This window comes from Echeneis naucrates, chromosome 18 (assembly GCF_900963305.1).
Source record: "Echeneis naucrates chromosome 18, fEcheNa1.1, whole genome shotgun sequence".
NCBI lineage: Eukaryota > Metazoa > Chordata > Actinopteri > Carangiformes > Echeneidae > Echeneis > Echeneis naucrates.
Genome location: NC_042528.1, coordinates 12227100 through 12254856, shown reverse-complemented (window position 1 = coordinate 12254856; position 27757 = coordinate 12227100). Strand labels below are relative to the sequence as shown.

General features: G+C 38.9%; 1 protein-coding gene across 4 annotated transcripts in view; it reads right to left on the bottom strand.

Annotated features, from left to right (window-relative positions):
* The window catches only part of sorcs2 (sortilin-related VPS10 domain containing receptor 2), a 292041-nt gene that overhangs the window by 57882 nt on the left and 206402 nt on the right, over positions 1-27757 (bottom strand). For all 4 annotated transcript variants that reach the window (XM_029526352.1, XM_029526354.1, XM_029526353.1 and 1 more), the window contains exon 4: positions 2228-2392. In XM_029526352.1, the coding sequence (XP_029382212.1) occupies positions 2228-2392 (165 nt within the window). The remainder of the gene's footprint in view (positions 1-2227; positions 2393-27757) is intronic.

The window sequence follows — 27757 nt, the reverse complement described above, 5'->3', positions numbered from 1 at the left end:
ATGGATTTAGAGCATGGCTTTATTACTGTTGGCATTTTAAAAAATGGTCACTTACACTTCATGCAGTGAGTAAGCAAGAACAAAGTGTTGCTTATTCATTTGAGTATTTTCAGGTAAACATACAATAAACCAAAGTGCCATCTCCTATTCACTTTAAAAGGCTGGTGTGCTTGTTCTTTGGCAGATTCCTGTCATGCAGTCATGTTGGATTGACTAAATTAGTCATTTTGCATCAAGTTAGTCAGATATTGTGACTGATCAATGAGCCTGGACCAGACACATGTACACATCTGCTCTGAGGATCCAGAGTGAAAGGAAGGACTGAGACAGTCTGAGTTTTGCACAGTTCTACAGAGAGGTAACTTCATAAATCACAGCATTAGGTAACTGATAAGAAGGGTGAATAAAGCTTTGGTTTATTATGAGAGTGGACACATTTTGTTGATGAATGGGAAAGACTGTGCAGTTTTACCAGGTAGTAAGAAAGAAAGCTTCCCTGTAGCACATCAAGAGAATGTACAAGAGACATCTAAGATCCATGGTAACACTGTGCCCCTGACAGCAGCTCCACCAGCACTCCGTCACTTCGGCTGTAGGTTTTTCTCACATATAGAAACAGCCAGTGGACTATCAGAGCACCTCTACCACTTATCAAGGTGAGATATTCCAATAAATATGTCCCACCGAGTAGTTTGATAGCCAGTGGCTAATAACCTTTAACATCAAAGACACTTTTACTGGAAAAATTTGTATATTTGGACCTTTTGAAACAAAAGCATTTATTCAATAGTGAAGTATAAGCTGCAACTGAGGAGCTTAGTAATCAGTTGGCAACTTTATTGAAAAATAAAAGCAGCTTCGGACAGTCTTTATGTTAGCTATTAATTTGCAATAGCATTTGTACTTCTGGTTGTTGCTGTTGACTTCCATAGAACAAGCGACAACATGTTGGTGTAAGGAAGAATGCTCCCTCCTCTATGACACCCCCGACCTCAAAAGTCAGGGCTGTACTCTTAGGTACAGGTCAGGTACAAACTCTCTCACTGACTTCAGAGCAGGTTAGTCAAAGTTCATTCGGTGTTTAAACAAGGAGGTCGGTTTGATGCTAGCAAAGACACATCTTGCATTTAAAGTTGAATGTCTTTATATGTTGCGTATATTTAATATATATAATATGATATAATATAACATATACATATGTTATATTGGTATCCTTGGTACTGGCAGTGGCGTCCTTGTTCCTTGAGACTGACTGCGCGGGTTTCTCGGTGCGGCACCAGGTGGTCAACTCAATTGGTAAACATTGGGGCCTATAAGTTCTCTGTGTTTATGTGAAGAAACTCTTTCTTCCTTCTGCAGGTAATAGCTGAGAGGTCGCTGGGTTGCAAGATGCTGACTGTCATGGATCTGGAAACGTGTTGAGGTGAACACGGTGGGGTCTCGCCTCATCCAACAAGGGTGAAACTCCAAAGGGGAATAAACATGTGTATAGGTCACTTTCATCGGTGATCTGGCTGGTTGTAAAGGCAAAACTTCTCCTGAGCAAGAATACCAGAAAGCGGAAAAAATAAGTTCCCGGCTGTATTTAAAGTTGGAGTAACGTCACGGCCCTGTTATCTCGACTCCCTGTGTTGTAGATACGTCTTTGCCAATCAGAGACGAGAGCCTGCCACCTTCAGGTGAGTTCACATCCAGGTGTGAACTGCAAGGGATGAAGGGAAATGTTGTCTGCGGATGGATTCTTTTGTTCCCAGAGAACAAAGGGACAGCGGTGACGTCATGGTCAGTCCTCACTGTTTGCACGTAGGCCTTTCTTTGTCTGACCTCGTCGTGGAGGCCCAACAGTGCTATTGAAATAAACCGTCCATAAGACTATGACAGTTTATAGACTTTTATCGCTTGACATAATGCACATAAGGCAGTTGAGAGCAAGTTGACAGTTTTCCATTGTAATGAGGACACATTGTTAACAATTAATTGTAGTGTTTCATTTTAGTGTCCTGAGAAGGTGGGGTAAGAGTGTTTGGGTGAACTGTTCTGTTCACTTGTTTAATGATGAATCAGACATTAAGTTTTCTCAGAGGTTCTTTTTCTGTTGCTGTGTGTGAAAATTTAAATTTAATGCACTGCCTGTGGAGACATCTTAGCCTGTGCTGCTTCTTGTTCATTATTTCAGCTCCAGACTGAGTGTTTTATTGTGATGTCACTTCAGTGCTTTGATACCTACCATGCCCTCTTTGCAGTAGGCGAGGAGCTTGTCTTCTTCCTTGGGGTGGAAGATGAGCATGTGTGGCGTGAATTTGATGGGCTGTCGCTGGAAGGACGAACCTTCGTCTGTGCTGATAAATAGCATTTGATCTCGTTCATTTATGGACGAACCCACCAGGATCACCTGTGAGAAAGACAGGCAGCACAGAGAGAACAGGAAAATAAGGTCAGGGCATAGCAAGGTTGTCAGTCAGCAGTCTGTGAAACACACATATACCCAGCATTCTCCTCATATCAATACTTGTGTGCTTTGCATTCAGACCAATTCACTCTTTCAAAATTTCTAGTCTTCCTAAAAGCATTTAAATAAATTTTCATAAAAATTCATAAACCTATCCTCCATAATGTGCAAACGTAAAAAACAAACGCAAATATATTACAAAAGAGAAGCTATAATATCTCATTTACAAAAGTGTCATATCAAGGTCCTCCAATTCCTCTCGATCTCATTTGAGATTCAAGATTCTCCTTGATCAGAGTCAACCTAACATAAATTCAAACAATTCAAACATAATTTGGAAAGACAGATCTTTCTCTATAAGGTTTCACAGAGGACAATTAATATCAGAGACTTGGCCTGCAGATCTCAGAGTCACAACTGTGTGAAAACAGATCTGTCAGAGGGTACCAGCAAATGTCCTACTGCATTTAAAGGTTCCCAAGAGCCAGGATGCCAAGGACAGTAGAACAGAGGACCCAAATGCAAGAAACAAACCAGTTGGTAAGGGTTTTGACCAAAAATGTATTAATAAGATGCAGAAATTAATAACATCTAGTCAGATGTTTAAACAAATAAAGTCCAAAACAACAAACAGAATTCTGCATTGGAAGATGCGTTGAACAACCAGGCACAGATGCATAAACTGTGGAGATTCATGATAGTGTGGACGTACAAAACCAGAAACATGGACACACATTATTTCTATCAGTTACAAAAGTTTCCAAATGACTTATTGATATATGTCATTCACAGAGCCTCTTTTCCACTCCTGTAATTAACCAAAAATGTATGAGGATGAGTCATCCCACATATACGCATGTTATCACACACAAAAATAAGTACAATGACTGTTGGTCAGATTACAAACTGAGATCATCTGTAAACTTTAGTTCATTAACTCAACTCAAAGTTCACTTTTAGTCTGAACTTCATTTGCCAGGACCAGAGACACCTTCATATGGTACAGATGCTCCAAGGGGTATAAATACTTGCTGTTTGATATGCCATATGTTTGTTTTTAATGTTTTGATACATTTGTAAAAATTCTGCCCTCTTTTGATGAGGGGATGAATGAATTTCAGCACAAGGCTACATCAAAATGTGAAACAGTGAAGGTGATACTTCTGAATGTGTTGTATTATGATTGCCCTGCTGGTTGTGAAAACGCATGCACGTTTATTCACAGTCATTTTACTGGCCTTAAAAACTTGGCAATGCTGTATTTATTGATTATCCATTCAGATTAATATAACTCATAAAGTACAGGTATTAAACACTGAGCACACGAGAGGCTGCCAGCCCACCAATCACTATCACACCACAGCCTTGCCGGAGTATTGATTAGAACATCATGATAGGTGGGAATTGGCTGAATTATTGTTTCTAGCTGTTGTTTATCTCGCCATGGCATTGTCTGCTGCTGGTCAAGACAGGAAGTTAGTTTAATAACTGTAGAAAACTGTTTTTCCTGTCAGTTATCAAGGTTTTAGGTGAATTGATGGAGAAAAGCAAAGAAATGACAAGTGTATAAAAGGGCAGTGCTGCTTTTGATAATCATTTAAAACATTACTAATAAGAAATGGTTTCTTTTTGATAATTTATTGCCTCATTTTGAATATGCTTCCTCTCTTACTCCGAAAGGAACCACAAATATTCACTTATCTGGAAAACACAAAAGTACTTACATCTTAATACCAATAAATAAATACCAATACATTTTTAAGATAACTGGTCATCTGTTTCGTGCTTTATCTTTGACTCCTCAAGTATAAGCCACTGATTGGCCTTAAGACATCAGACAGACAAAAGTTGTTGTTTCTTTTTGTCTCACAGGTGATATATTATTGCTATACCAATATTTTTTGTTAATGTAATTTTTCACTTAAACTTTATGTACTTTAGTGTTTGGGATGCATGACCAGGAGATGCAAACCAGGGAAATAGTTGGGTCCCTAAATAGGGAATAGAGCCTGATAGCTCCTGACAGTGATGCATTTAGAATGAGAAACCCCTTATGATGACTCTCTCTCAGTCAAACTCAACCCTGACCACACAGGAAGTAAACATCTGCACACAGTTTTCTGATCATGACTCGTATTAGGCAGCGCGAGTGGAGTTTCTCACATCTTGTCAGCTGGACTATGTGAGGTGTGTTTGTGTTTATTTCCGAACACACTTTCCCAAGCAACAGAGTGAATTAAAGGTCCAATGTTTGTTTGGCTCACAGAGCAAAGCCAACAATGACCGAGGAGGGAAATGTTTGTACTGCTGTAGTATTGTGTACTTTTATTTATTTTATGAATCTGGATTAACCGTTACTGTGTTTGTACAGGGCGCTTTTATACTCTTTTCAAATTCATCTTCTACTGCTTTATCTGTTTCCGGGTCGTAGGGGATCCTGGAGCCAATCCCAGCTCACATTGGGGGTACACCCTGGACAGGTCACCAGTCCATCACAGGGCCAACACACAGAGATAGACAGAGACCAATAACCACTCACACTTAGACCTAAAGACAAAAAAACAGAGTCACCAATCAACCCAACATGATGTCTTTGAATGGTGCCCACAAAGGCACAGGGAGAACATGCAAGCTCCACACAGAAAGGCCCCAGGCTGGGAACCAAACGTATTGTGACGCTCACCACTATGCCGCCGTGCCACCCAAATTAAATTTATTCACATAGCCCCAGATCATAACAAAATTGCATCAAGGCATTCTACACATAGAACAGGTCTAGACCAAACTCTTTATGCACTCACAGACACACACACAGGAGGATAGTCTCTTAAACACAGTTGTTCACCACCCCCACAGACCCTAAAACAGTCACAATGAGGCCATGGAGGTTAAATTCAGTCAAACTACTGTAAAAGTATTACCAAGTATACAGGATTTTCCTTTTAATGGAACACTTTGGTCAAGTTGCATTATGGGGAAGTGAGGACCTCTCTACTTGTGTTGTCTCACCTTTGGCTATTCTCTTTTTGATTGGTCTCCCTTTAATCTCCAGTTTCCCAACACACTGCAACGATTTCTCTAGCAGTGCTTTTAGCTATTTCATTTATTAGTTTTAGTTATATAATATTAGAAGTGCAGTTTCTATTGATTTAAAAGTTAAAACTTTTTGATGGTTTTAATGGACAGATTCTCCAACTTTTGGGGGTTTTGGGACCCTTCAGGCAAGACAATGACTATTTCAAACTCCATGTTGCAGGTTGTGCCTTTGAGCAGTGACATTTCAATCACGGTAATGTTCTCATTTTATTGGTTTTAGCATGAAGAAGTAAAACAGCAGCAATTACCAAGAAAAGAACAAAGACAAGGGAAAACAATTAGAAATCATTTCTATTTTATTTTTTTCAGCAGAAATTATTCTCTCAATTATTTGAGCCTGATTTACATTTTGCAGCCTTCAAGTTTATGGTGCCCATTTCCAGGAATGCCCTGACTCACATACTGATGCACTTGGAGCTTCTTTGGAACTACTATGACTGACCAACAGGTGGCACCCTTATCAAACTGTAAGTATGCCATCATAGAGATGCGGAGACTGAGCTTGAGTCACACACAGAAAAGTCTGAAAACTTTTTATTTAAGCAACTAGATTTGGGGGAGGACAGACACACTAGAATTCCTCTACTGCAGTGGGAGATATGGTCCACCACAATCAAAAGACTTTTCATGCATTCTGCCCCATAACGATTTCCTCCTCCATGTAATAAGTCAAGCTTTGGGAAAGCACATCGCTACTATTATGTGCTAGATAAAAGCAGGCTCCAAACTTCCTGTGTCTCCTCTGGAGACTTATAATGTAATCTGCAAAAGGCTTAAACATCAGTTTCCAGGATCTGTGTGTCGTTTTTGTTAATCTTTTGATCACAGTTAGTCTGACAAAGACAACCGATTGAAGATATATAAAGCACAATATGTCGATAAACATCACACAGTATCATCTCTATAATCTATTATAAAACCACAGAGTCTGCTTAGCATCTCAGAGCAGCATGTGGTGGGGTGCTGCTACTGGAGCATGAATATCATCACGGTCTAGAGGATGGGAAGACATCATAGACGTGATCTCTGTGTTGCATGTCACAAGTTTGAATGGTTTGACAGAGGATGCATATTCGCCATCAACTTGCTTCTCTGAACTCACCCAAAGTTGTCCCAGGTCAGAAACTTCCCTTCTTATATAGGCAGTATTCCAAAATTCATCATTAGAGATCCTTCACACACTGTTCATTCTAAATTACAACAATGACTAAAACTGATGTTATGCTCTTTTAAAAGCTGAACTCAAAGCAAACATGGATGACATGTCCTGTGAGGTATTAGATACAGGTAGGTAAGAGGTCTGAGTGCTTTTTCTCACACCTTGGCCATGGTTCAAATACATTAGCTGGAGGTGTCCTCATGCATTATACATATTAGCCTCCACTCCAGCTGCAGCATTTGTACGACAGCTGAAGCGACCGTCAAACATGCTCAGACTCAGACAAATTCCTACATGCTGGCTCGACTTCAGAGAAAAACACACACACTCAGCAGGGGAGCAACTTTTACATCTGTCCCAAAATGCAAAAGATGTTTAAAAATGTTGCATGCCAATATGACCAAAGACAAGACATTTTTTTTTTTTTTAAGTCTTAAATTTTATTTAAAAAATGTTTCTGGCACCGCTGCTGATGAAAGTTTTGGGGCTTTTTAGGCTAGGTGTTTTGTGTGGTATGCTCACTAAATTAGATAAAATAGAGGGGAAAAACTGAGACAGAGGCAGAGAATGTTCATACATTCATTCATTCAACTTCTACCGTTTATTAATTTCTGGGTCATGGGGTGGTGCTCGAGCCAATCCCAGCTCACACTGGCCAAGGGCAGGGTATACCCTGGATAGGTTGCCATTCCATTGCAGGGCAGGCTGAGAATGTCTGTGTGGCAATGTGAGTAGATACAGTGATTTGTGTGTGTGTGTGTGTGTGTGTGTGTGTGTAGTATTGTCTGTTCCACTTTCAGCCTCCCAAACCTCCCAAAGCACAGAGATTGTGGCTGCTGACAAATACTTGCATCCACTCTCCTCTCTTTTTGCTTTTATCCACATCTCTAAAGTAACTCCTCTTTGTCACTGTCAAATATATCATTTTTAGTATTTATTTTTTCACTGTCTAAAACCAAGTCGTAACCCACCATGGTGCCCCCTGCTGCGTGCAAGCTATTTTATTAAAACCACAAGGTTGAGAAGGTGTAGCTGAGGAGGAGGGAGGGTTGCATCTGCCCTCCTCTGTACTCTATCTTGATTGTGCAGTCCAGTCTGTCAATCAAACAGGAGCCACATGCCAATGCATCATCTGCTTTATGGTCCATTTAATGGAACCATTATTTAAAAAAGTAACATCATGGTGTATTAAAGAACAACTGTAACTATAGACTAAGACCATAAACTCATTAGGGAAACCTCTTTTGATGTAACTAATCACTAATCACATTGACTTCAAAACAATTTAACTTCCTTTTACAACCGGTTGAGTTGCCCTCCGATTGTAATTCAACAGAATGTAGGTTTGGCTTCATTGGCCTGGAGGAGTCAGTATTACCTTTTACAGACAATCAGATGTTTTCCAGGTAACATGACCATAAACAGAGAAGAATACAGAGTGGGAATATAAGAAACAGTCCTGCAAGTCTTGGGAATGGACTTTTTAGACTTAGACAATTCCACAATATTTATATTTAACCTCTGAAACAAAAGAGTTTTTGTTTCAGAGGTTCAGCTATTAATAGCTTATGGCCGATGTATAAACCATTTACAAATGATTAATTAATCAGAGAATAAGTGATACCATATGTGGCCGTAACGGTTAATATTTGTTCTACTAAAATTGAAACAAGAACCCTTTTCCAGTTGATTAAAGCCCCATTAATGTCTGACTTTTGCTCTCCTTCACGTTCTCTTCCTTGATCTATTTCCCACTACATGTTTTCTTTTTTCCGACCAATGTTCTTAATTGCTTCAGCTGTTTTTTCTCTCTCTGTCACTCTTTTGTTGATGGCTCTCTTCATCTTCATTGCTCCTCCAATATCTGTTCCAATTCTCTCTGGTTCTCCCTCTAGCTGTGGATGATAGACAGCAGCTCTGAGTTCTCCATTAGAGGACGCAGAGAATGATCAAAGCTTCAGGAAGTGCTCTCCCTTTTTAATTACATTTCTTTTAAGTAAAAAAAAGGAAGAGAGTGAGAGGGAGGAGAGGAGGAGAAGAACCTCTGAGCAATTATTCTAGACTTAATTATATAAAGGAAATATATATATATATATATATATACATACATACATACATACATACATACATACACACACACACAGCTGAGGGTGTGTGTGAGAGAGAAGGAGCTACACCTGAAAGATTGCCATTCAGTTGTCAACTGCCCACCCACACGTGTAGATACACATACAAATACACACGAATGCACAGTGTCACACTTTCTCTGGCACAGGCAACATTCATCTCCATGACAACTCCATGTTCTGGCAAGAGGAAACTATATTATGATGCCAGAGTAACACCAAGTTGCATGAATTGAAACTGAGTCCCTGCATCATATGAAGTATCTATGTCAATCTGTAACTTCATAAATTGCCACTGACTGGAATTAACACAGTTGGTAAGTTCATTGCAATATAAGTTCTGGTACAGTCATTTCAACAAGCATCCCATATTCAAATGCCTTTTCTGCACAAGCAATGTCAACAACTGACTACAAACATCTTAAATACGCCTCCACATGGAAATGGAGATCATCATGAAGCCACCACATTCTTTATGAGGGACATTTAAAAAAATAGTCACAAGCTCAATGTTTCATATGTAGTCGAATCTGGTCATGTGTGGTCCTTTTGTGCTGCAGTAAGACTCCAGTCTGTGTTAGGATTACTCAAGTGGATCCAAGCAGACTGTGTTACTTCTGATCACATGGTCTTAAGCATCACAGGAGATTGACAGCAAAAAAGGAAATCACAAGAAGTGCAATGTGTGAGTTTTTGTTTTCAGTCAACAAACAATGTTGTTGTCTGTGTGTGTGTGTGTGTGTGTGTGTGTGTGTGTGCATGTGTGGGCAAATCATTCTGCACAGCTTTGTAATTAACCTTTTAGTCATTTGAAGTTTTAAGTTGCAGTTTCAACTGGCCATTTGTGGCCCAGACCACCTCAAAAGTGTCTTCCTTGAATCTTGGGTGCCTTCACACCTGTCCTTACGGCTGTCCACTTCCCCTGAGAGGGATATATATAACAGATCTGAAACTGAAGTTGGAGAGGTTAATTCACACTTTTGGAGCCAGACCGGGACCAGGATTGTACTTGTAAACCTTTTGCTATCAGGCTTTCACCTCAAGTGGAATGAGCAGGTCAATGAAATTGGCTGTGAACCTCCACTTGTATGTGAAATGAATTTATTATATCTGATGAAACAGCTTCTTGATGGAGTGAAAACACAGTCGGAAACACAGCGGAATGAATCCTAAGCTCGAATAAAACCAGATGCACAAAAACACTGCACACAAAAGTAGTATCATTTTAAATGCGGTGGTTTGACAGCCTCACCATAACGTGCATTTTTGGAGACTTTTATTTATTTTTCAATTTGCAATTTCTTGTCTTACAAGAACCAAGTAAAGAAAAACCCCTGACTCTTTGGCATCATAGTGAACATGAGCATGAGAAAGAATCCTGCTCATTCTTCTGGTCTATTGTTAATGGTTGATGAAGCATGGATTCATCATTGTGCTTATTTCTTTAATTGGTGGGGCCGTGTTGAATTCAATTTTTTACTACTTTGTTCTACATTTCCTCTCATTCAGACTGTTTTCATCATAGATATCTAAATTAATTCTAGGATAACACCTACACAGAGATTTTTGAGTAACCTTTGACAGCTGTCTTGCTCTTCATATTCATAATATCCACACTGACTAAACTGAACTACATTTTCTTGCCATGGGAGTTGACAATCTTGCTTCACGGTGACCCTGCTTAACCACTGAGATCATTCACTGTTTTTTTATTTAACTGACAAGAACTTCACAAAGTCAACAGCAGATTTAACACTACAGCAGAAATAATTCCACTCCCTATCTTCAATAGCTGTAATCACCCGGGAATACTGCAAGTGCGGAGATAAGATTGAATTAGGGGATCTTATTTCCAAATTGTGCCTCTGTTTCAACTCCAATATTAAAATTTCTTTCTGATCATCTTTTTAGAGGGCATGTTAAGTCAATCATGGCTGACGGACAACTTCAGAGCTGGACATTTCAGGCAGGTTTAGTTAGTAAAACTGTACATCACTCCAGCTCACTGGTGCATGCCACACTGAATATAGGAAAGGGCCTCGTACAAATAAGTCCATCTATCACTTCGAATTCAATACAACAACCAATGCAAATTTGGGAGAGGTAGAAGAAGGGTGTATGATGCCGATTCAGCCTTTGACTGCCAATATCCAAGTCAATTTGTCAGTATCTGCACTGCTAAAGTTAAACAGTTAACCATGGTAAACCACAGAGTGCATCAAAATGGAGAGTAAAACATCTGCACACACAAATTATAATTTACTCTAAATTCATAAAATCTCTTTTCATTGTTTAACACAGGACTGATCCTCTCAGCCCTGCCTCACTGTCACACTTTCCCTCACTATCTCAAACAGATTGAACAACAGACCCATCAGTCATAGACTGACTGGTCATTGGCAGCACCAGGAGAAATTTTGCCGCACTGGTGAGCCTGCCGACTCTTAAAAATCCATACAGCCTTTACCACCCCCTGTCAATCTCTTTTACATCGCTCATTTGGGGTGTGTACTGTATGTGAATTGTCATCAACTAAATAATATGCAATCTACCCCACAAAGTTGGTGAGGTGTTGTGAGTTTGACACAAAAAGAAGCAATAGAGCTATTCATATGGCTAGCTATATGACAATAATATTCCACATGGAGGGGCTCTGAACTAGCCCTATTTGTGTTGTATTTCCATTGTCATTTACCATATATCAGAGATATTCACAAGTGTTGTGTTGGAAGTCCAAGTCCAAGAGACTTGGTCAAGTCAAAGTAAAAGTCTCATGTCTCTTCTGGTTGTGCTATCATCTATCATCCATAGTAATGGTAACCTGATGAACCTGTAACATTAACGTTACTTGGTCAACAATAAACCTGTACCCTGCCTGTAAGCTGATAGTAGAACTGTATTTTTCTCTATTTAACGTAGCCAGTAGATGATATCAGCCAAATGTAAATTTACCCGTCCATTTTCTAAGACATGTCAATGCCACACAATGCAAAGAAGTGTGACAACCAAACTAATACTCACTCATCTTTTCAAATATTCAGTTACAAAGCTAGTAGCAAACTAAGTTAGTGTTCCATAGCCGATGCTAAGCTAAACATGTTTACTAACCGTTCTTATGCGCTAATGTGAGTTACTGTAAGTTACCGATCCAGGTGAGTTTTCAGGTGCCTGATAAAATTTGAAGTAGTTGATCCAGTGTCCTTAATTTGCAGTCTGCGCTTGATGTCATCTTTTTTGAAGTTTTTATGACCAAACGTAATTACAACGGGTAACATTATAGTAGCAGCTGCAGGTGTACCAGTCACCATAGTTACCGTCATCTGAGGTACGAGTGCTTAAGGTGTTCATGAGTCCCAAAACACGAGTCCGAGTCAAGTCTGAAGTCTCTGAATTGTGCGACTTCAGTGTGAACCGAATCCGAGTCGCACTTAAGTTTGTGAGGGCAGGGGAAGGCATCCAAAAAACAAGCAACTTAAAGTAACTGGTGCTGGGCGTGGATAGAAGGGAGGGCGGAGACGGAAAGCCTTTTGGTTTTTTATTTCCCATTTTGTATTTAGAATAAGAATTAAATAGTTAACTATTAAAAAATTCAGGAACATTCATGGAAAAATTCAGGCCTTGCTTTTGACAAGTTTGAAAGTACACAACATACATCCTAGCTTCAAATTCAATCACAGCTGAACCTGCTAGTTAGCAAAATAGATCTGAAATGGGCTCAAACAAAAACACAGGGTGGATAACGATCTTAATTGCTATGAAGAGGTTTGATACAGTCTGCGTGGGAACAAAAACACATTAGCTCAATCATTTCACAACAGTGTTGTGGGGAACTTGCGTGGTGGAGATAATTGATTCAAACAGATATGGAGTATTTAATTGCCTGGGTAACAGTGTTTTGGGTAATTTGACAAGAAGTGGGTTTTTTAATAAGGAAAAAAGAAGATTTCTCAGCAGTGTGAAGGGTTTTTATTTTTTTTATTTTTTTTTTCTTGGGGATATATTAGAAGCGCTGTGGATTATGCTAGTTGATAGGTCATATACTGACTTTTCATGGCCTCATGCCTCAGTTATTTTACTGCCATTTTCTAAAAAGGTATTTCCTTTTAATCTTTTTTTCTCTCCCCTTACTACCACAACTTTTTCCACTGTTTTATGGTTAGGAAATACAATAATAATAATAATTAAAAAAAATTCCTTTCATATATTGAAATACATGACCACTAAAACTTTAAGATTACCCCCACTATCTAAGAATTTTGACAAAATACTAAACGTGCATTTGCCCAAATGTGCATACACTGTGCATACATTTTATTTATTAACTACAACATTTATCATTTTTATGTACAAATATGGACAATGTAAATACAACAGACATATTACACTGTTAAAATATTTAGTCTAACATGACTTTCCCACATAAAGAGTTGGGAAATTTACCAAAAACTAAGGGTTCTGATCAACTTTTCCACTATTGCTTATAGCAGATTGACAACTGCAGTGTCCTATCAAGACGGTTATTAGAATAAACACCAAAGAGACTCAGCCAGACGTTTCAGTCTCGGTCAGACTCGAACTTGGAAGTTCTTCACATTTATTTTGTACTAAATTCAGCGATTCAGACTTATCAGAGAGTGCAGTTGTTTTGTTTATGTTGTTTTTAGCTTGCAACTTGCAGTGACAGTAATACTCAATGTGCTAATGATAACTTTATAATATAATAAGTTACATAACTTGTACAAATCACTGGCTCAATGTGGAATGAATGGAGTACTGACAGCCCATCAGCCTTTAGGCATATATGTTTCTTATTCTCTTTTCAAGTAAGGTAAGGTCTGTAACTGGTGGTGCTCAATCTGTTTAAGAGCGCAATTATTATTATTTTTTTCTCAACTTCCAACTTCTGAAAATACGTTCCACTTGCTCTCTACCTCATCCTATTGGACAATTTTTTCTAATATCTTGAACAGGCTGAAACATGGAATGGGATTTGTGAAAGGGTCAGAGGAAAAAAATTGTTTGACATACCATAGTTGAACTCTAACAAGCTGAGAAGAACAACATATTTAAGTCAGGTTATTCCAACTCCTTTAAAAGGTTGGATATGGAAACCTGCTCAACTTTCAAAACATGCCTGTTTTTTGTTTGATTTTGACTTTGGGTCTCAATGAGGGCCAAAAACCAAACTTTTACGCTCTCTCCAGAGTGAATAAATCTGAAACTGGACTTATTTCTTTTTTTTGTGTGTGTGTATGAGAAGATTAAATATTTTGAGAACAGATCCAACACTGGATGACTACAATCTTTTACCCTATGGGTAAAAGGACAGGAATGTAATAAATCTATTATAACATGTTATCTAAAAATCCAGATGTCGATTAAGACAGATTGCAGACAGAAACCGGACTGCACAAACAGCCTGGGGGAGTTAAGAGAGGCATTGTTGTTCTGCCTTGATTCTGGCAATGGAAATTGCCATAACTGGAAATGAAATTGAAGGCTGCTAAATAATGTGGTAAGTGAGCTTTATGGGTGTCTTCATGGCAGTATTTTTTGTTTCTTTGTTTTATGCTAGACTGCAGTGTGTAGTATTTGGCAAATGACAATACATTACTTCGCCAGAAAAGGAGCTGTCTGGACTTGTGCAACTTTATGACGTCACAACAAAAAAATCTTTCTCTGAGTGTTTACCTGTTATGTTTTTATTTGAACTTCTCAGATAATTTAATCCTATCATCATTTTTAATTGGATCTGAGAGGAGCTTTAAAACTGAATTGAGGTCGTTCTTGGTATTTAAAAAGTAAAATATGGGATACTTTTAGTGCTTTTAGTGAACTTGTGTTTTGTTGGCATTATATTTCTGTTATCAGTAAAGATAAAATTAAATATACTACACTAAAGCTGCAGTAACACCAGCAGATCAGCTAAGTCTGACCTGCTATAAGCTACCCTGATAAAGTGTCTGCTGCTGTTGTTGTGGCTCTGATACAAACTGCTGCCGTTTGCAAGAAATGTGCATTTGTATTCATGCTCCTTGCAATAATGAGTCAGACCGCTGTTTGCATGCTGAAGTGATAACCTGTGAAATACATAGTTCCACATTCCCAGGCTGTAACTCATAAATAAAGCAAATAGGAGGAATCAGGGCACTCTGAAATTTTCTCACAATCCTTGGTTGGTTAACAAACAAAAAAGAAACTTTTGAGCTGCAATAATGTTTTATTTATCATTACACGAGTCTGTTTCGGAGGCTGTAGTTAGATTTGTGTACTTGCTTTGTCAACATTAGATTTACATATACTCACCTGTTGGCTTTTATCAAAACTGAGTTACAATGAGGGACATGAGTACCAATTGAGTGCAGAAGAAAGACTTGGTGTGACAACATCTATTAAATAAGTGCAAAACGCAAAAAAAAAATCCTGCTTAGACATGTTTGGGTTTTAGAATAGGAGGTTCTCTCCAAAAAGATGAGTTTAAGAGCTTTTTGAAGACCAAACAGGGCATTCCTGCTCTGATAGGAATTAGGAGCTGGTTCCACCACAGATCAGTAGACCCAGAAGTCACACTGAAGGTAAACACACATGACTTGAACTTGATTTGGGGGATCAATGGTAGCCACTGGTGGTAAATGAATAACTGAGCAACTGCAGCATACTAGACAATCTGTAAAGTTTCACTGAGCACAAAGGCAGTCCAAGCAGAAGAGCATTGCAGTTGTTAAGGTGAGAAATAACCAAAGCCTGGTCGGAGCACAAGGTAGTCTGATTTTCCGAATGCTGCATAGAGCAAAGGAACATGACTGAGACACATACAGAACATGATCAGACAAATAATTGGTCATCAAAAGCACGATTGTGAAATCCGTCCATCCATGCATCTTCTACCTCTTTCTCGTTTGTCGCAGGGGTTGCTGGAGCCAATCCCCGCTCACTGTGGGTGAGAGCGTGGTACACCCCGGACAGGTAACCAGTCCATCAAAGGGCCAACACTCAGAGATAGACGGAGACCAACAACCACTCACACAAAGATACAGAAAATTTAGAGTCACCAGTAACCCCAACATGGTGTCTTTGGGTGGTGGGAGGAAACCAGAGTAGGCCCCAGGCCGGGAGCCAGACCTGCAAACTTCTTACTGTGGGGCAAGCGATTGTGAAATGAATAACATAAATCTCAGAAGGTGAGGGGAATGTTAAAAATGCTGGTAAACACATGGGAGGAGAGAAAGGAAAGTGACAGGGGACAGGATGGGAGGTAGAAGTGACCTTTCTGCTCTCTAAAACACTCCCTGAAATGGATCTCACATTTTCTCAGTGCATCAGTTCAGGTTTTTTGAAGTGGCTTTTCAGTGCCATCTGTTTTTATTGACCCTTCATCCTTGAGTTAGAGATCACCCCCCCCCCCCCCCCCACACACACACACACACACACACACACACACACACCCACACTTCTATTTCTCTGTCTTTGACAGGAGGAATAATGCAATGGCTGTAGCTACAGAGGAGACATTGAGACATTTGACCAAGACCCCCACTGAGAGAAAAAGGTGGAAACTCTCTGTGCGACATCCATTGTATTCACCTACAATTTCCCCAGTGGGGCTGTTTCTACATCTTACTTAAGCTCCTCTATTGGGAATTTGTTTGTGTCTCATGCTCGCAGTCTCATTAAAACTCAGTTGGTTAATGGCTATACAGAGACTAATTTAAGCTCCCACTACACTGTCCAGTCCAGCACTGCAGTTCACGGTTTTTAAACAAAAAAACATTTTTATCCTCAGAGGGCATTGTCAAGTCCGCACACAATGAGTGAACTGAAGGGACTGGCTACACCCACCAATTTAGAAATATGTACAGTAAGACTACATATCAAGAAGTATTCTTTTAGATATTCTATTCTATTCTATATTCTATTCTAGATAGCTTCTACTTTTTTTTTGATTGAGGTCATAAACTGTAATGAACACAAACTCTGGTTCTGTGAAGCCAATGTTGAAGAGTCTTTAATCTGCACTCTATCAGGAGCTGACTTGACTGGTTTTAAAAAGGTCAGGTTAGTATTGGATTCTATGGGAAGATGCACCTACTACTCACTAATTTTTATTATTGACTTTAACACACAGTATATATGTTTCTTTTCTTATACATACCTAGTTTATTAGTTTGATTGACCATTTCAGCATTTTTTTAATCATTATTTGTGATAGCAATACCATAACTGGTGGAGGCAAGACAAAATCTACCCTTGTGTGACTGTTGATCAACCATGATGGTCCAATTCATCTGTAAAAGTGAACCAAATGTATTAATATACATCTAATAGCATTATAAAATATCTCTAGAAAAGAGTTTTGTGCCATCGTTTCATCCTACAGCTGTAGCGTTAGTTTGTTCTTTTCCTCCCTCACTCACACAAGGCAACAGATCTCTATGCCAGCACTGCACATCTGAAGTGAAGCCATTGCTGAAGTAACTTCAACTTCCATTTTACTTATCTATCAGGTTAAGAATCAGGGTGTTGCTACTGTGTGATTGACAGACTATTATTGACAAATATAAATGCTACATGATACTGTAATAATTTCTAAAATAGTGTTCTTGCAGCTTTGTCAAGAGTTTGTTTCCCTGTGCTGTTTCAGCATCATGATGTCTCCTTGAAAAAAATCAGCATCATATATATTGGAGGAATTTGACAAACCTGCACAGAGCACTGGCCTCTAGTCCACCCAATACTTTTGGGAAGAAATCTTGCACCTTGCACCAGACCTTATCATTAAATGCTCTGGGTTTGAATGAAGGCTCAGCAGATGGGTTGAGAAAAAAACAAAAAAAAAAACAAAATGAAAAACAAAACTGCAAAATGAGTGGTCATATCTATCCATGGACCTGTCATATGTATATGTTTGACTCCTCTCAAATTAATGCAAACCAGGCTTAATCTATGTTGATATTTCAGCATAGACATTTAAGCACTTTCCCAATATTTTTTTTTTTCTTTCACTCTCATTCAGAGAGAAATAGTCTCTTTGAACAGGAAGACATCCCGAGGCAGGATAAGAGACAGAGAACTGCACCAACAAAAGCCTAAATGAACCAGAATGCAAATTGCCCACCAGCCATGTCACACCAGTAAAAGGAGAATAACAAGTTCAGCCAAGAAAGGTCTTGGCAATTTGAAACCTATGTCATAAAATTTAAAAGCTCCATATGGTGTTAAGGTAGATGTCCATGTCTTCTGTGGTTATAAAACCGGCTTAATTTATACCGTGAAAGTATAAGTGAGGCAAAGTGTGGAGTCACTGAGTCAACAGAGAAACTGTGGGAGTCTTAAAACCAGCTGATGTCACAACGAAGCATTGCATTAACATTGGCTCATTTGGCAGACCCTTTTATCCTAATGAACTTATGATGGGGATATCAGTTAGGAGAGTGAGAGAGAGTGTTCAGTGCAGGAGAGGCCTTACTATAAGTATTAAGAACAGCATCTATTAGATACATGCAGGAAATCACATAAAAAAGGGCATCAAAACCTCTCGTCAGACATGTTAGGCTTTTAGGAGAGGAGGCTCCTTCTGAGGAGAAGAGTTTTTTGCAATATCTTGAAGATAGAGGGACGATCCTGCTCTGATATGATTCGGGTGCTGGTTCAACCATCAGGGAACCATGGACCAGTACAGTCTGGATTGATAGCTTTGTTTGTAGAGATGGAACAACGCACACAGTTGCTGAGAAGTCCCCCTTAAGGCAAACATTGGTGAACGTGACTGAGATGACTATGAGTTGCCATTGTACAGTAAGTCATTGAACGTACATAACACTCTGGTTTCCTAAAAACTTGGCTTAGTTAAGGGACAAAAAGGTTTGATATTAATATTTTGTTGAAACAGTCACATTCCTCACTTCAGTACTGCATACCCTGACCCCCTCCAAAATTACAGGATTTGAGCATTCATCTAAAATCTATTATATTTAATCATTTGCTCACTCAGCCTATTAGACGAAAGGTAGAGAGCCTAAGGGCTAACTTTATATATATATATATACATATTGTTTTGGTCCAAAGTATTTTTTCTCATGTTCTGAGCACATGGCTATTGCATTAACATGTTTTTTTTTGTCTGCCTGCAGGAACATAAAGACAGAAGAAGCCTGACCCAGGGCCCTCAAAGGGACAGGGAATGGGGAGACGTTATCACACCTACACATTCACAGACAGACACACACATAGAGTCACATAACCCATTTAAACACCCACAAGTCTAAAAGCCTCACTATAATAAATTGTACAACATGAAAAAAAAAAACAAAGCTGCTGTTTTAGCTGACTTCCTGAATAAAAGAGACAATAGATGGTCCTTTGTGTAACGCCGCATATCCAGGCGTGGGCTGTTGCACAGCTCAAATATAGGGGGGGATAAATTCTTAGCTTGTGCATGGGCAGGAAACATGCAGTGGTGCATCCAGTTTTAACCACTGATATTGGTGTGCAACTGATGTTTCCCACACCCTCAAATGTGACTAATACGGTATGGCTCACATGGAAAGACTGTGAGGCTGTCATTGGAATATATTTAAGTATGTCAGGAAATCCATGAATAAACACATTCCTCACAAATAACCAGTTTAATTAAATTATTAAATTTGATATAAATTATAATTTATAATATATATATAAATTTATATATATATAAATTTGATTCTTCATTAAATGACATTATACATATATTAAAAAAATCATACATACTCATAATCACATACAGGGAGGTGTAAGGAATCTCAGGTATACACTTATTTTGCAGGGAAAAAAATTGGGATTACACAGGTGAATTTTTTTCTGCCAGTAATTCGATTTAGGATTTGGCAAATGGAAAATAGAACAGGAAAAACCATTATCATCTCTAAGTTTTATGCTAAAATTCTAAAGAATTGTGAGTATTATGAAATCACTACTTCTGTAAATTTGAGGGTTAAAAGATTCATCAGTAAAGGCTCTTACTTTTATTCCCATGGAGACATCATTTTTCAATTTTTTTTCCCTTGATGGTAAGTCAGGTCTAGGTTCTAAATCAATATAGTAAAGGTGTCAAAGGTCTCAGCCCACAGAGAAATTTTTACAGTTTGTATCCAGAAACTGAAACTTAAAACTAGCTATCAGGATTCCAGGAAATTTGTGATGTCACAACAAAGTAGCCACTCCATATGCACATACCCAGCCCACCTGGACTCACCATCCAACCTTGCAGGATTTGGTTTTCCTTAGAGAATATATCTCAAATCACATATTTTTATTGGATTGTTCAAAAAACAGTCAGCCAATCAAAACTGGAGCTCAGGTTCCCTCATCTGCTTCATTCACCAACTATCGCTCCAGAAAGACCTTGAATATTTTACTTTTACATATAAAAAATTAAAATAAAATAGCGGATAAATGTTGCAAACTCTTAATCCTCAAAGGTTTAACGTCAACTAAGGGGAAAATTGGCAGCACCAACTGTTTATCTAAGCAGACCAAGGGATATTTGCATAATACAAGCAGATGCAGCGGAATTGACATTAATTTGCTTTTTTATTTTTTTCATATTTTTGGATTAGTTTGAGTCTTAAAGCAAAGACAATGGGAGCTATCTTGGAGGCTGATGTTAAATATGACCTATTGAAAAACTAGATTTCTCCTTTCATTACCCAGAATTCTTCATATGTACTGAATGTGATTGCAGATATCAGATATACTGTGTATTGCAATGGGGACTTATTGAACTGTTAACATGGCCAATAGCCACCGTAGTGTCATTCTAAACAGAAAGAATTCATTTGTGAATGGTTTTATCTACTCTGTTTGAAAAGAGTTCATGACGCATGAGCCAGTGGTGATGAATAGATTGTTAAACTCTGTACAAGCCCAGCAACTGTTGTGAGTGCATGTTGTCTCAGTAAGGTCTTAAGGATGGTGTGTGTACTGTGTGTACTGTACTGGTAAAACTTGACTGTAACAGAAAGAGACTGCGGCAGCTTGTCCCAGGGAATGTTTGTGACAAGCTGCCAGCTCTTGGACTTTTGGCAAGCGCTTTTTTTATTCTTCTACTTGCACCTGCTCACACGGATTTGCATTAGTATGTCTTAAAACCTGTTGGACTGATACTGCTCCAGTTACCAGGGAGTCACAAAATGAAATGCAACCCAATATTCTTTAATTTATTTCGAAGCCAATGCGAACCCTACAATAGCAGTCAGTTAATAAGAGAAAGTGCTTTTTACAGCGTTGGGTTGGAGGTGAATCCACTCTCAATCGCTCCCATTTTTTATGTCAAACCCAATAAAGGTGTTGTAAGTTTCTCAGAGATTATACCGTTTATAAAATACAACCCTCTCAGAATTTTGACAATTCATTCTCCATTTTAAATCATTTACAACTGTCCTTAGAAATACTCGCAAGCTTGATTAGTGTTACTCCATAAGCTGAAATGTTGTAAACAGTCATTAAATTAAGCACAACTTCATCCTAGATCTACTTTAGGCTTGATTTGGAACATTCCAATAGAATCGTGGCAAGTATACCCTTTTTATCATTCAAACAAGTCCTATAGATACCAAGCTCAGCATACGATTTGAAGCATTTTCTTTTCCTTGTGATGCATTTTTCACGATTAGCTGACAGGTTAGTTAAATATTACTTACTTAAATGTTGTGCACTATACAAAGCGTGAATTCCATGACTTTGATCAGGCATCAGGTCTATATTCAATATTAATAAAGTGAAAGTATTAAAGGTGTCCTTCCAGAGATAAATGCTCACAGACTCAACTGAGCTGGCAGAACTTCTGCACCTTTGTGATGCCATAACAAAGTAGCCCCCGCCCCCACCTACCCTAACCCTAACCAGCGAATATGGACAAAACATCCAAAGTAGCAGGATATGGTGTCTCTGTGTGAACCCTAACTACGTTCAGACTACAATTTGGCTTTTGATTATTAAAGCTATGAGTGAGCCCTGCGATGGACTGGCGACCTGTCCAGGGTGTACAACGCCCCTCGCCCAATGTGAGCTGGGATTGGCTCCAGCAGCCCCGCAACCCGAATATGGATAAAGCGGATGAAGATGAGTGAGTGAGTGAGTGAGCCATGAGTAACTCTTTCATATATGAAGTTGTATTTCATTAGCTTTGCATTGGCATCAGACATCTGCAAACTATTAGCAATCTTTCTAGATTGTGCCATACAGCCACAAGATGCTGAAGACTTAGCTTCAGGTGACATCTGACTACCTACATAAGTCACCAAGATTAAATGAGAGTTATTCACTTGTGGGATATACCTTGTGACTTGTGTCTCTTTAGCACAGTGTATGTGTTGCTGGGTTCCTGTTTGTGGGAGTCTCTTTTGTTTATCCTTCCAGGCATTTCTTAAGTCAGAGCAAAGCAGAATAAATTAGTTGTGGGATGTGGGAGAAGGGTTGCAGTCAATCAATGTAATTGTCAAAAACTTGTTTTTCTTGTTGTTTGTTCCTTGTGCAGCCTCTTCATTCTGCCCTTTTCTGTCATTTCCACCTGACTTCTCTTCATTTCTTTTCTCCTCTATTATTTTCTTTTCCTTCTCTAATTTCCCCATATAAGCCTAGCTTCAAACCATCTTCTTTTCTTTTGAACTGTCTCTTTTTTCCTGTCCCATCTCCTCTTCTCTCCAACTGTCCACCCCCTCTATGTCTCTGTCTTTATCTTGCTCATTCTTATATGTTCCTCATTCTTTCTCCTCTTTTTAATTTCTTCCCTTTCTCCCTAACCTCTCTCTTCATTAATTTTCCCTCTTTTATCCTTTGGCACGCTTCTCTCCTTTTCGCTCTTCTGTTCAGATTTCTTCCTTTCCCTTTCTTTCCAATCTTTTCTTTACACATTTTCCTCTTCTATCATATTCCCCTTTTCTTTTGTCCTCACCACCTTGTCTTTCCTTCTTTCCGATCTCATCTCTGCTCTCTCTCCCAGCACTCACTCTTCCCAACGTTTCTAAGGGAAGCCTTTCAAATTACCTTAGTGGGATCCATAAAGGGACTGGGGATATGTGATCGGGCTAATTATAATTAAATGAACTCATCATTAAACAGTCATTATGGCAGATTGGCCTTCCTGCCCTCACTTAAAGTGGCATCTGACAGCCCGGCATCAACAGTCTGTTGCTGATTTAAACAGGGCGCAGACACAGAAGGCAACTTGCTCATCAACATTTTCACAAATTTTTACCCTGTATAGGCCAAACAGAGTCACAGACGAGGCAGTTTCCTTGGCGACACATGTTGCAATTACCTACCTGGAAGAGTGCAATAAATTTAGAAGAATTCTCTTCATTGATTATAGCTCAACACTAACATATACAGAGTGTTAGTCTAAGCACTATCTCCAGCTGCAGATAGTTCTTATGTAGACATGTTCTCAATCATCAATATCCACACTCCCTGCACTCCCTGCAGAACTTCACCAAAGGTTTGTCACAGGTTTTTATGCTTGGCCTCGTCCTCTACTCTTTGTTTACTCCACCAAGCTCATCATTAAGCTTGCCAATCCATGCCAGTGCTGGGACATCTCATCCACATGGATGATGCTGAAGTTGAAAGGGTGGACCTTTTTCTCTTTGCCTATCACATATCTGGTCAAGGAAGTTTGCCTGCAACTCTATTTTCTGAGGACTTTAGCCATCAAGAGTTTGTTCATGGGCACACCCTGCAGTGAAAATCTAATAATAGAACTGATCTGTCCACTGCCACAAATCACTACAATGAACTGTGGAAAGTGTGCAGCCCATCATTGCCAGCACACTACAGGCCATTCAGTATATGACCCAGCAGCAGAGCCTGTAGACTACAGCTACCCATCATGCATTCTGTTTTTCTTAGTTCCTGTCTGCCAGATTTTTCCCATCAGGGCATCAATCTTCTCAACACACCTTTCTTACCTGCTAAGAAAGGCTGCTACATATTACATGTCCAATACAGTTGTATGAACTTTTATTAATAAATCCTCAAAAGTTATAATAAGTTGGCATAGGAAATCTGTGGCTTTAGGAAATATTTTATTTAGAGTAAACACAAGAAACGTGACAAAAAATGGACCAGACTGTCTTAAGGGTCATCAGGTGGGAACCTCCTTTCACCGGTTTTTCGTCTAGTTAGGCTCAAGACACCTCCAGGACGCTAGACAGTGAACACTGGCTACCCAGAGTCACCCCCCTAATGCCAGCCATTGCCGCTCCTCACACAAGACAACTCTCTTAGACAACACTACCGTCAGCTACTCTGATCTCTCACCAACTGCACCAGTGAAAGCAGGGTGGGGATATAGACCCTCGTTCGGGTAGGGGAGAGAAATAGAAGAGGTGGAAGACAAGCTACACTAGTAGATTCAGCAACCAAACTCACCTGAACAGTCCTATAATCAAACCAAATCAAACTAAAACAGGCCAACTCACCTGGCCTAAACGCATGGTCTCAAAGAGGCTCAAACAGGCCACACCCTCCACTTAAATACACTTCCTCTTCTTGGATTTCTTCCTCTGCTCCTCCCTATAGCCTGTCTATCTTAACAGTAGAATAAAAACATCATAGCGAGAAACAAAGTGGTAATTGTGCTGATGAGTTATCACTATAAAATTTTACGTTGTAATGAGCGTGTCGGCAAATTCAGGGTTTGTATTGATAGCAAAATGCACCAAGAAAAACTACAAACAGCATACATATATATAAAAACAACAAAAATAATAATAACAGTAAAATGCTCCTGAAGTTCAGTAATAAAATTAATTCGATTCTATGATTACGGATGCCAAATATAAAAACATTGTAAAGGTGACCAATAGGCCAACAGTATGAAAAAAGATGGATTTTTTTTTTTTTTTTTACCATTGCCGTCCGTGTTTGCGATCCAACCAATGAGGACAGTCTTTCCCAGTTCGACCACGGAACCAGTGCCCCTCTTCATTTGCTGACATGGAGAATCCTATAAGCTGCTAATAGACACCGAGGAGGATTTCACAGAAATGGTAACAGGGTAATGATCGTGATTATACTGTTTTTTGTTTTTTTGTTTATTTCCTATGTCCAGAGTCTATCTCTACTCAGTTGTGCATCTTGCATGTTTAATAAATAGGTATAATAATAATATATATAATAATAATAATAGGGAAAATTAATTATGAGTTCATTATGAATTATATCAACAGCTTATTGTGAGCACAACCACACATATTATATTAACCTACAAAGCCCAAAAGCCTCTTTCATGTACTGTAATCGGCAAACAAATGATTTCAAATAGGCTCACTAGCTCATTCACTCATCTCATTTCCTTCTCATATAAATATTCTTCTGCAACCACATAAAGTTTAGTAAACCAAATAAATCTGTGTAATCAAGTAAATTCAATTTGCTAAGAAGCCGAGGGAAGTAAAATGGAGCAATGTTGTTGTTATATCTATTTTTTTTGGTTTCTTATACATTTTTGTTTAAATTATACAATTTTGAGTAAAGCGGTGTAAGTGTGTAAATTAATTTGCTTACATGAATGAAGAAACCGTGCACACAGTAATGAATACGAGGGTGGTGGAATGGAAAAAGGAAAAGGATTTGCTTGCATGCATCAAAGTGAATGCACAGATTAAGTTGCATTTGTATACAGCTGCATCCAATCACCTCAGTGAACTAAATCGTGGCCTAAATATATATTCTTTCTCTTTCTCTCTCCCCTCTGTCACCTTTCTTTGTCCCACTCTGCCTCCTCCACTTCCTCTCTCAGTGAGATCTTGATTGCAGATTAATAGATGTTTGAATAAAGTCACCAGTGCCCTTAGCCCCCACATTTGAAAGTATGCAGGTATGAAATTATATCTGTATCAGGGTCGCAGAGCTTGCCAAATCCTGACTGCATGAGTACATCAAGGAAGGAACTCACAGTCAGGCACAATAATGAAATCAGATGAGAATCACAGAAGTAGCAATGGGTAACTTTGTGGGTGTGGCCGAAGGGGTGCCTGGGTGTGGTATGGGTGACTGTAATCTCATTGGCCACCCTAAGCAACTCCCCACCATGGGGAATATGACAGATTGCTGTGCTTGTCAATATTAATTATGTAGAAGTAAATAGTTTTCTTCACAAAATCTAACATATAACAGCTTTAATGTTGGCCACTGTAATTATATTTATTGTTACACACATAACAATTTAGGGATTTCTACAGAATTTGACAAGTTCCAAATTGTAGTTATGGGACATTTAATGTCATCACTTGACCAAGAATCCACGTGTTATAACTCTTTTATATCTCTCTCAAACACAAGTTCTTCTGTCCTGAAGGAGGTGGACACTAAGACTTCTTTTCTCTCTTGATACATAATAGCTTCTCTTTTGAATTGGTATTCTACAAATAAAAATGGACTCAAATTGAAATTCTGTTTCGTAACAATACAATTGGATCTTCACGTCGCTGTGTCACATGTTGAATTTCTAACAGAATTTCTTTTTATCTATATTAAGTGTTAAGTCTTTTGACTTAGCTGTCTTAATTTCTCCTCTCATCTGCCTATATCAACCACCTCCTCCTGTTCTTCTCCTGTTCTCGCTCCTTCAGCTCAACTATTCAGCACATCTGTTCTGATCCCACAGTCAAGACCATGCGGGGTTATCATTAAGCCAGACATGATAGTCAGTCCCACAACACACCTACTCTGGCCTCCTAATCTACTGTTACTGATGTTTTGGGGTTATAAATAAACAGCAAACAGTAGGAGGCAGTTGTAGAGGCGTCTGCCTGGGCTCAAACAAACACTCCGCCATTCCTATGTGCTGATAGACAAGTCAAGACCTTGTTGGATACTTAAAAGCTCTGGGGACTAAAGAACATTTGCATAAACACACATGCTGACTAACCATTGCCTACCATTGCTGAGTAAAAACCACACATGCATGCACAAAATACACATGTACAAAAGAAATGATAGTGATCACAGCAGGCATCCCACAGAGATTTTCCAACATGTGCATCAAAAATAGCAGTGGGCTCCTCCCTCCTTTGATTGCTGGGATTGCTCTAATGACAGCCTTTCTCTCCATAATTCCCTCCACTATTTTAAAACCCCAATCACCAAACCCCATTACCCCTTGTGTTGGGCAAAATGATTATCATAACTAGTTCATTAGCTCAAAATAGCCTGAATGCGGGCACCGAGGGGCTTTCAGGTTGTGTCAGGGCATCTGCTAGGTGAATCCCTTTGGGTTATATTAGGGGCCTGCTGCTGAGTGAGAAGGGAAGGAACACATCTCCAGCAGCTGAAAAATCCAAAGGCATACAGGACTTGGGGGAGTGCTTAAATGAGTGCTCACTGAATCCATAAAATTCTGATAAAGATAAAGAGACTTTGTTTAGGCTGCAAAAGTCTTTATGGGCATAGTAATGTATTAATTATGAATGAAGAAATATAATAATTATGCATTTGAGTAAACAAAGAAAGTAAAGTCAGTGCCTTAAATGAGCCTCAGTATATGGAAGTCCAAGGATACCATTATTAAAAAAAAGTTATTATAATGAAATCAGTCAACAAATTGAAATGTAATTTTCCTTTAAAGACTGGAACAACTTGTATTCAGAAGTTGAAGTGGTTAAATGGGGCCCCCTCAAATTTTACGTTAAATTATCAAACAACTTTAATAATATCCAAGATCAAAAATGTAAGTAAAAACAATATTCTCTTTGCATTATACTGTTCAGCAAACAGTAGCTACGCTCCAATTCACACACACATTCATGGTCTATTTTTGTATAAATGAGACCATCCACTTTTATTTACAGCCTATGATTGAGATGATAGGAAAGCCAAGTGGGGACATAATATTAAACTTTGATTCGTTATTCAATTTTTATAATCCCAGAGAGACAATTAATGCGCAGC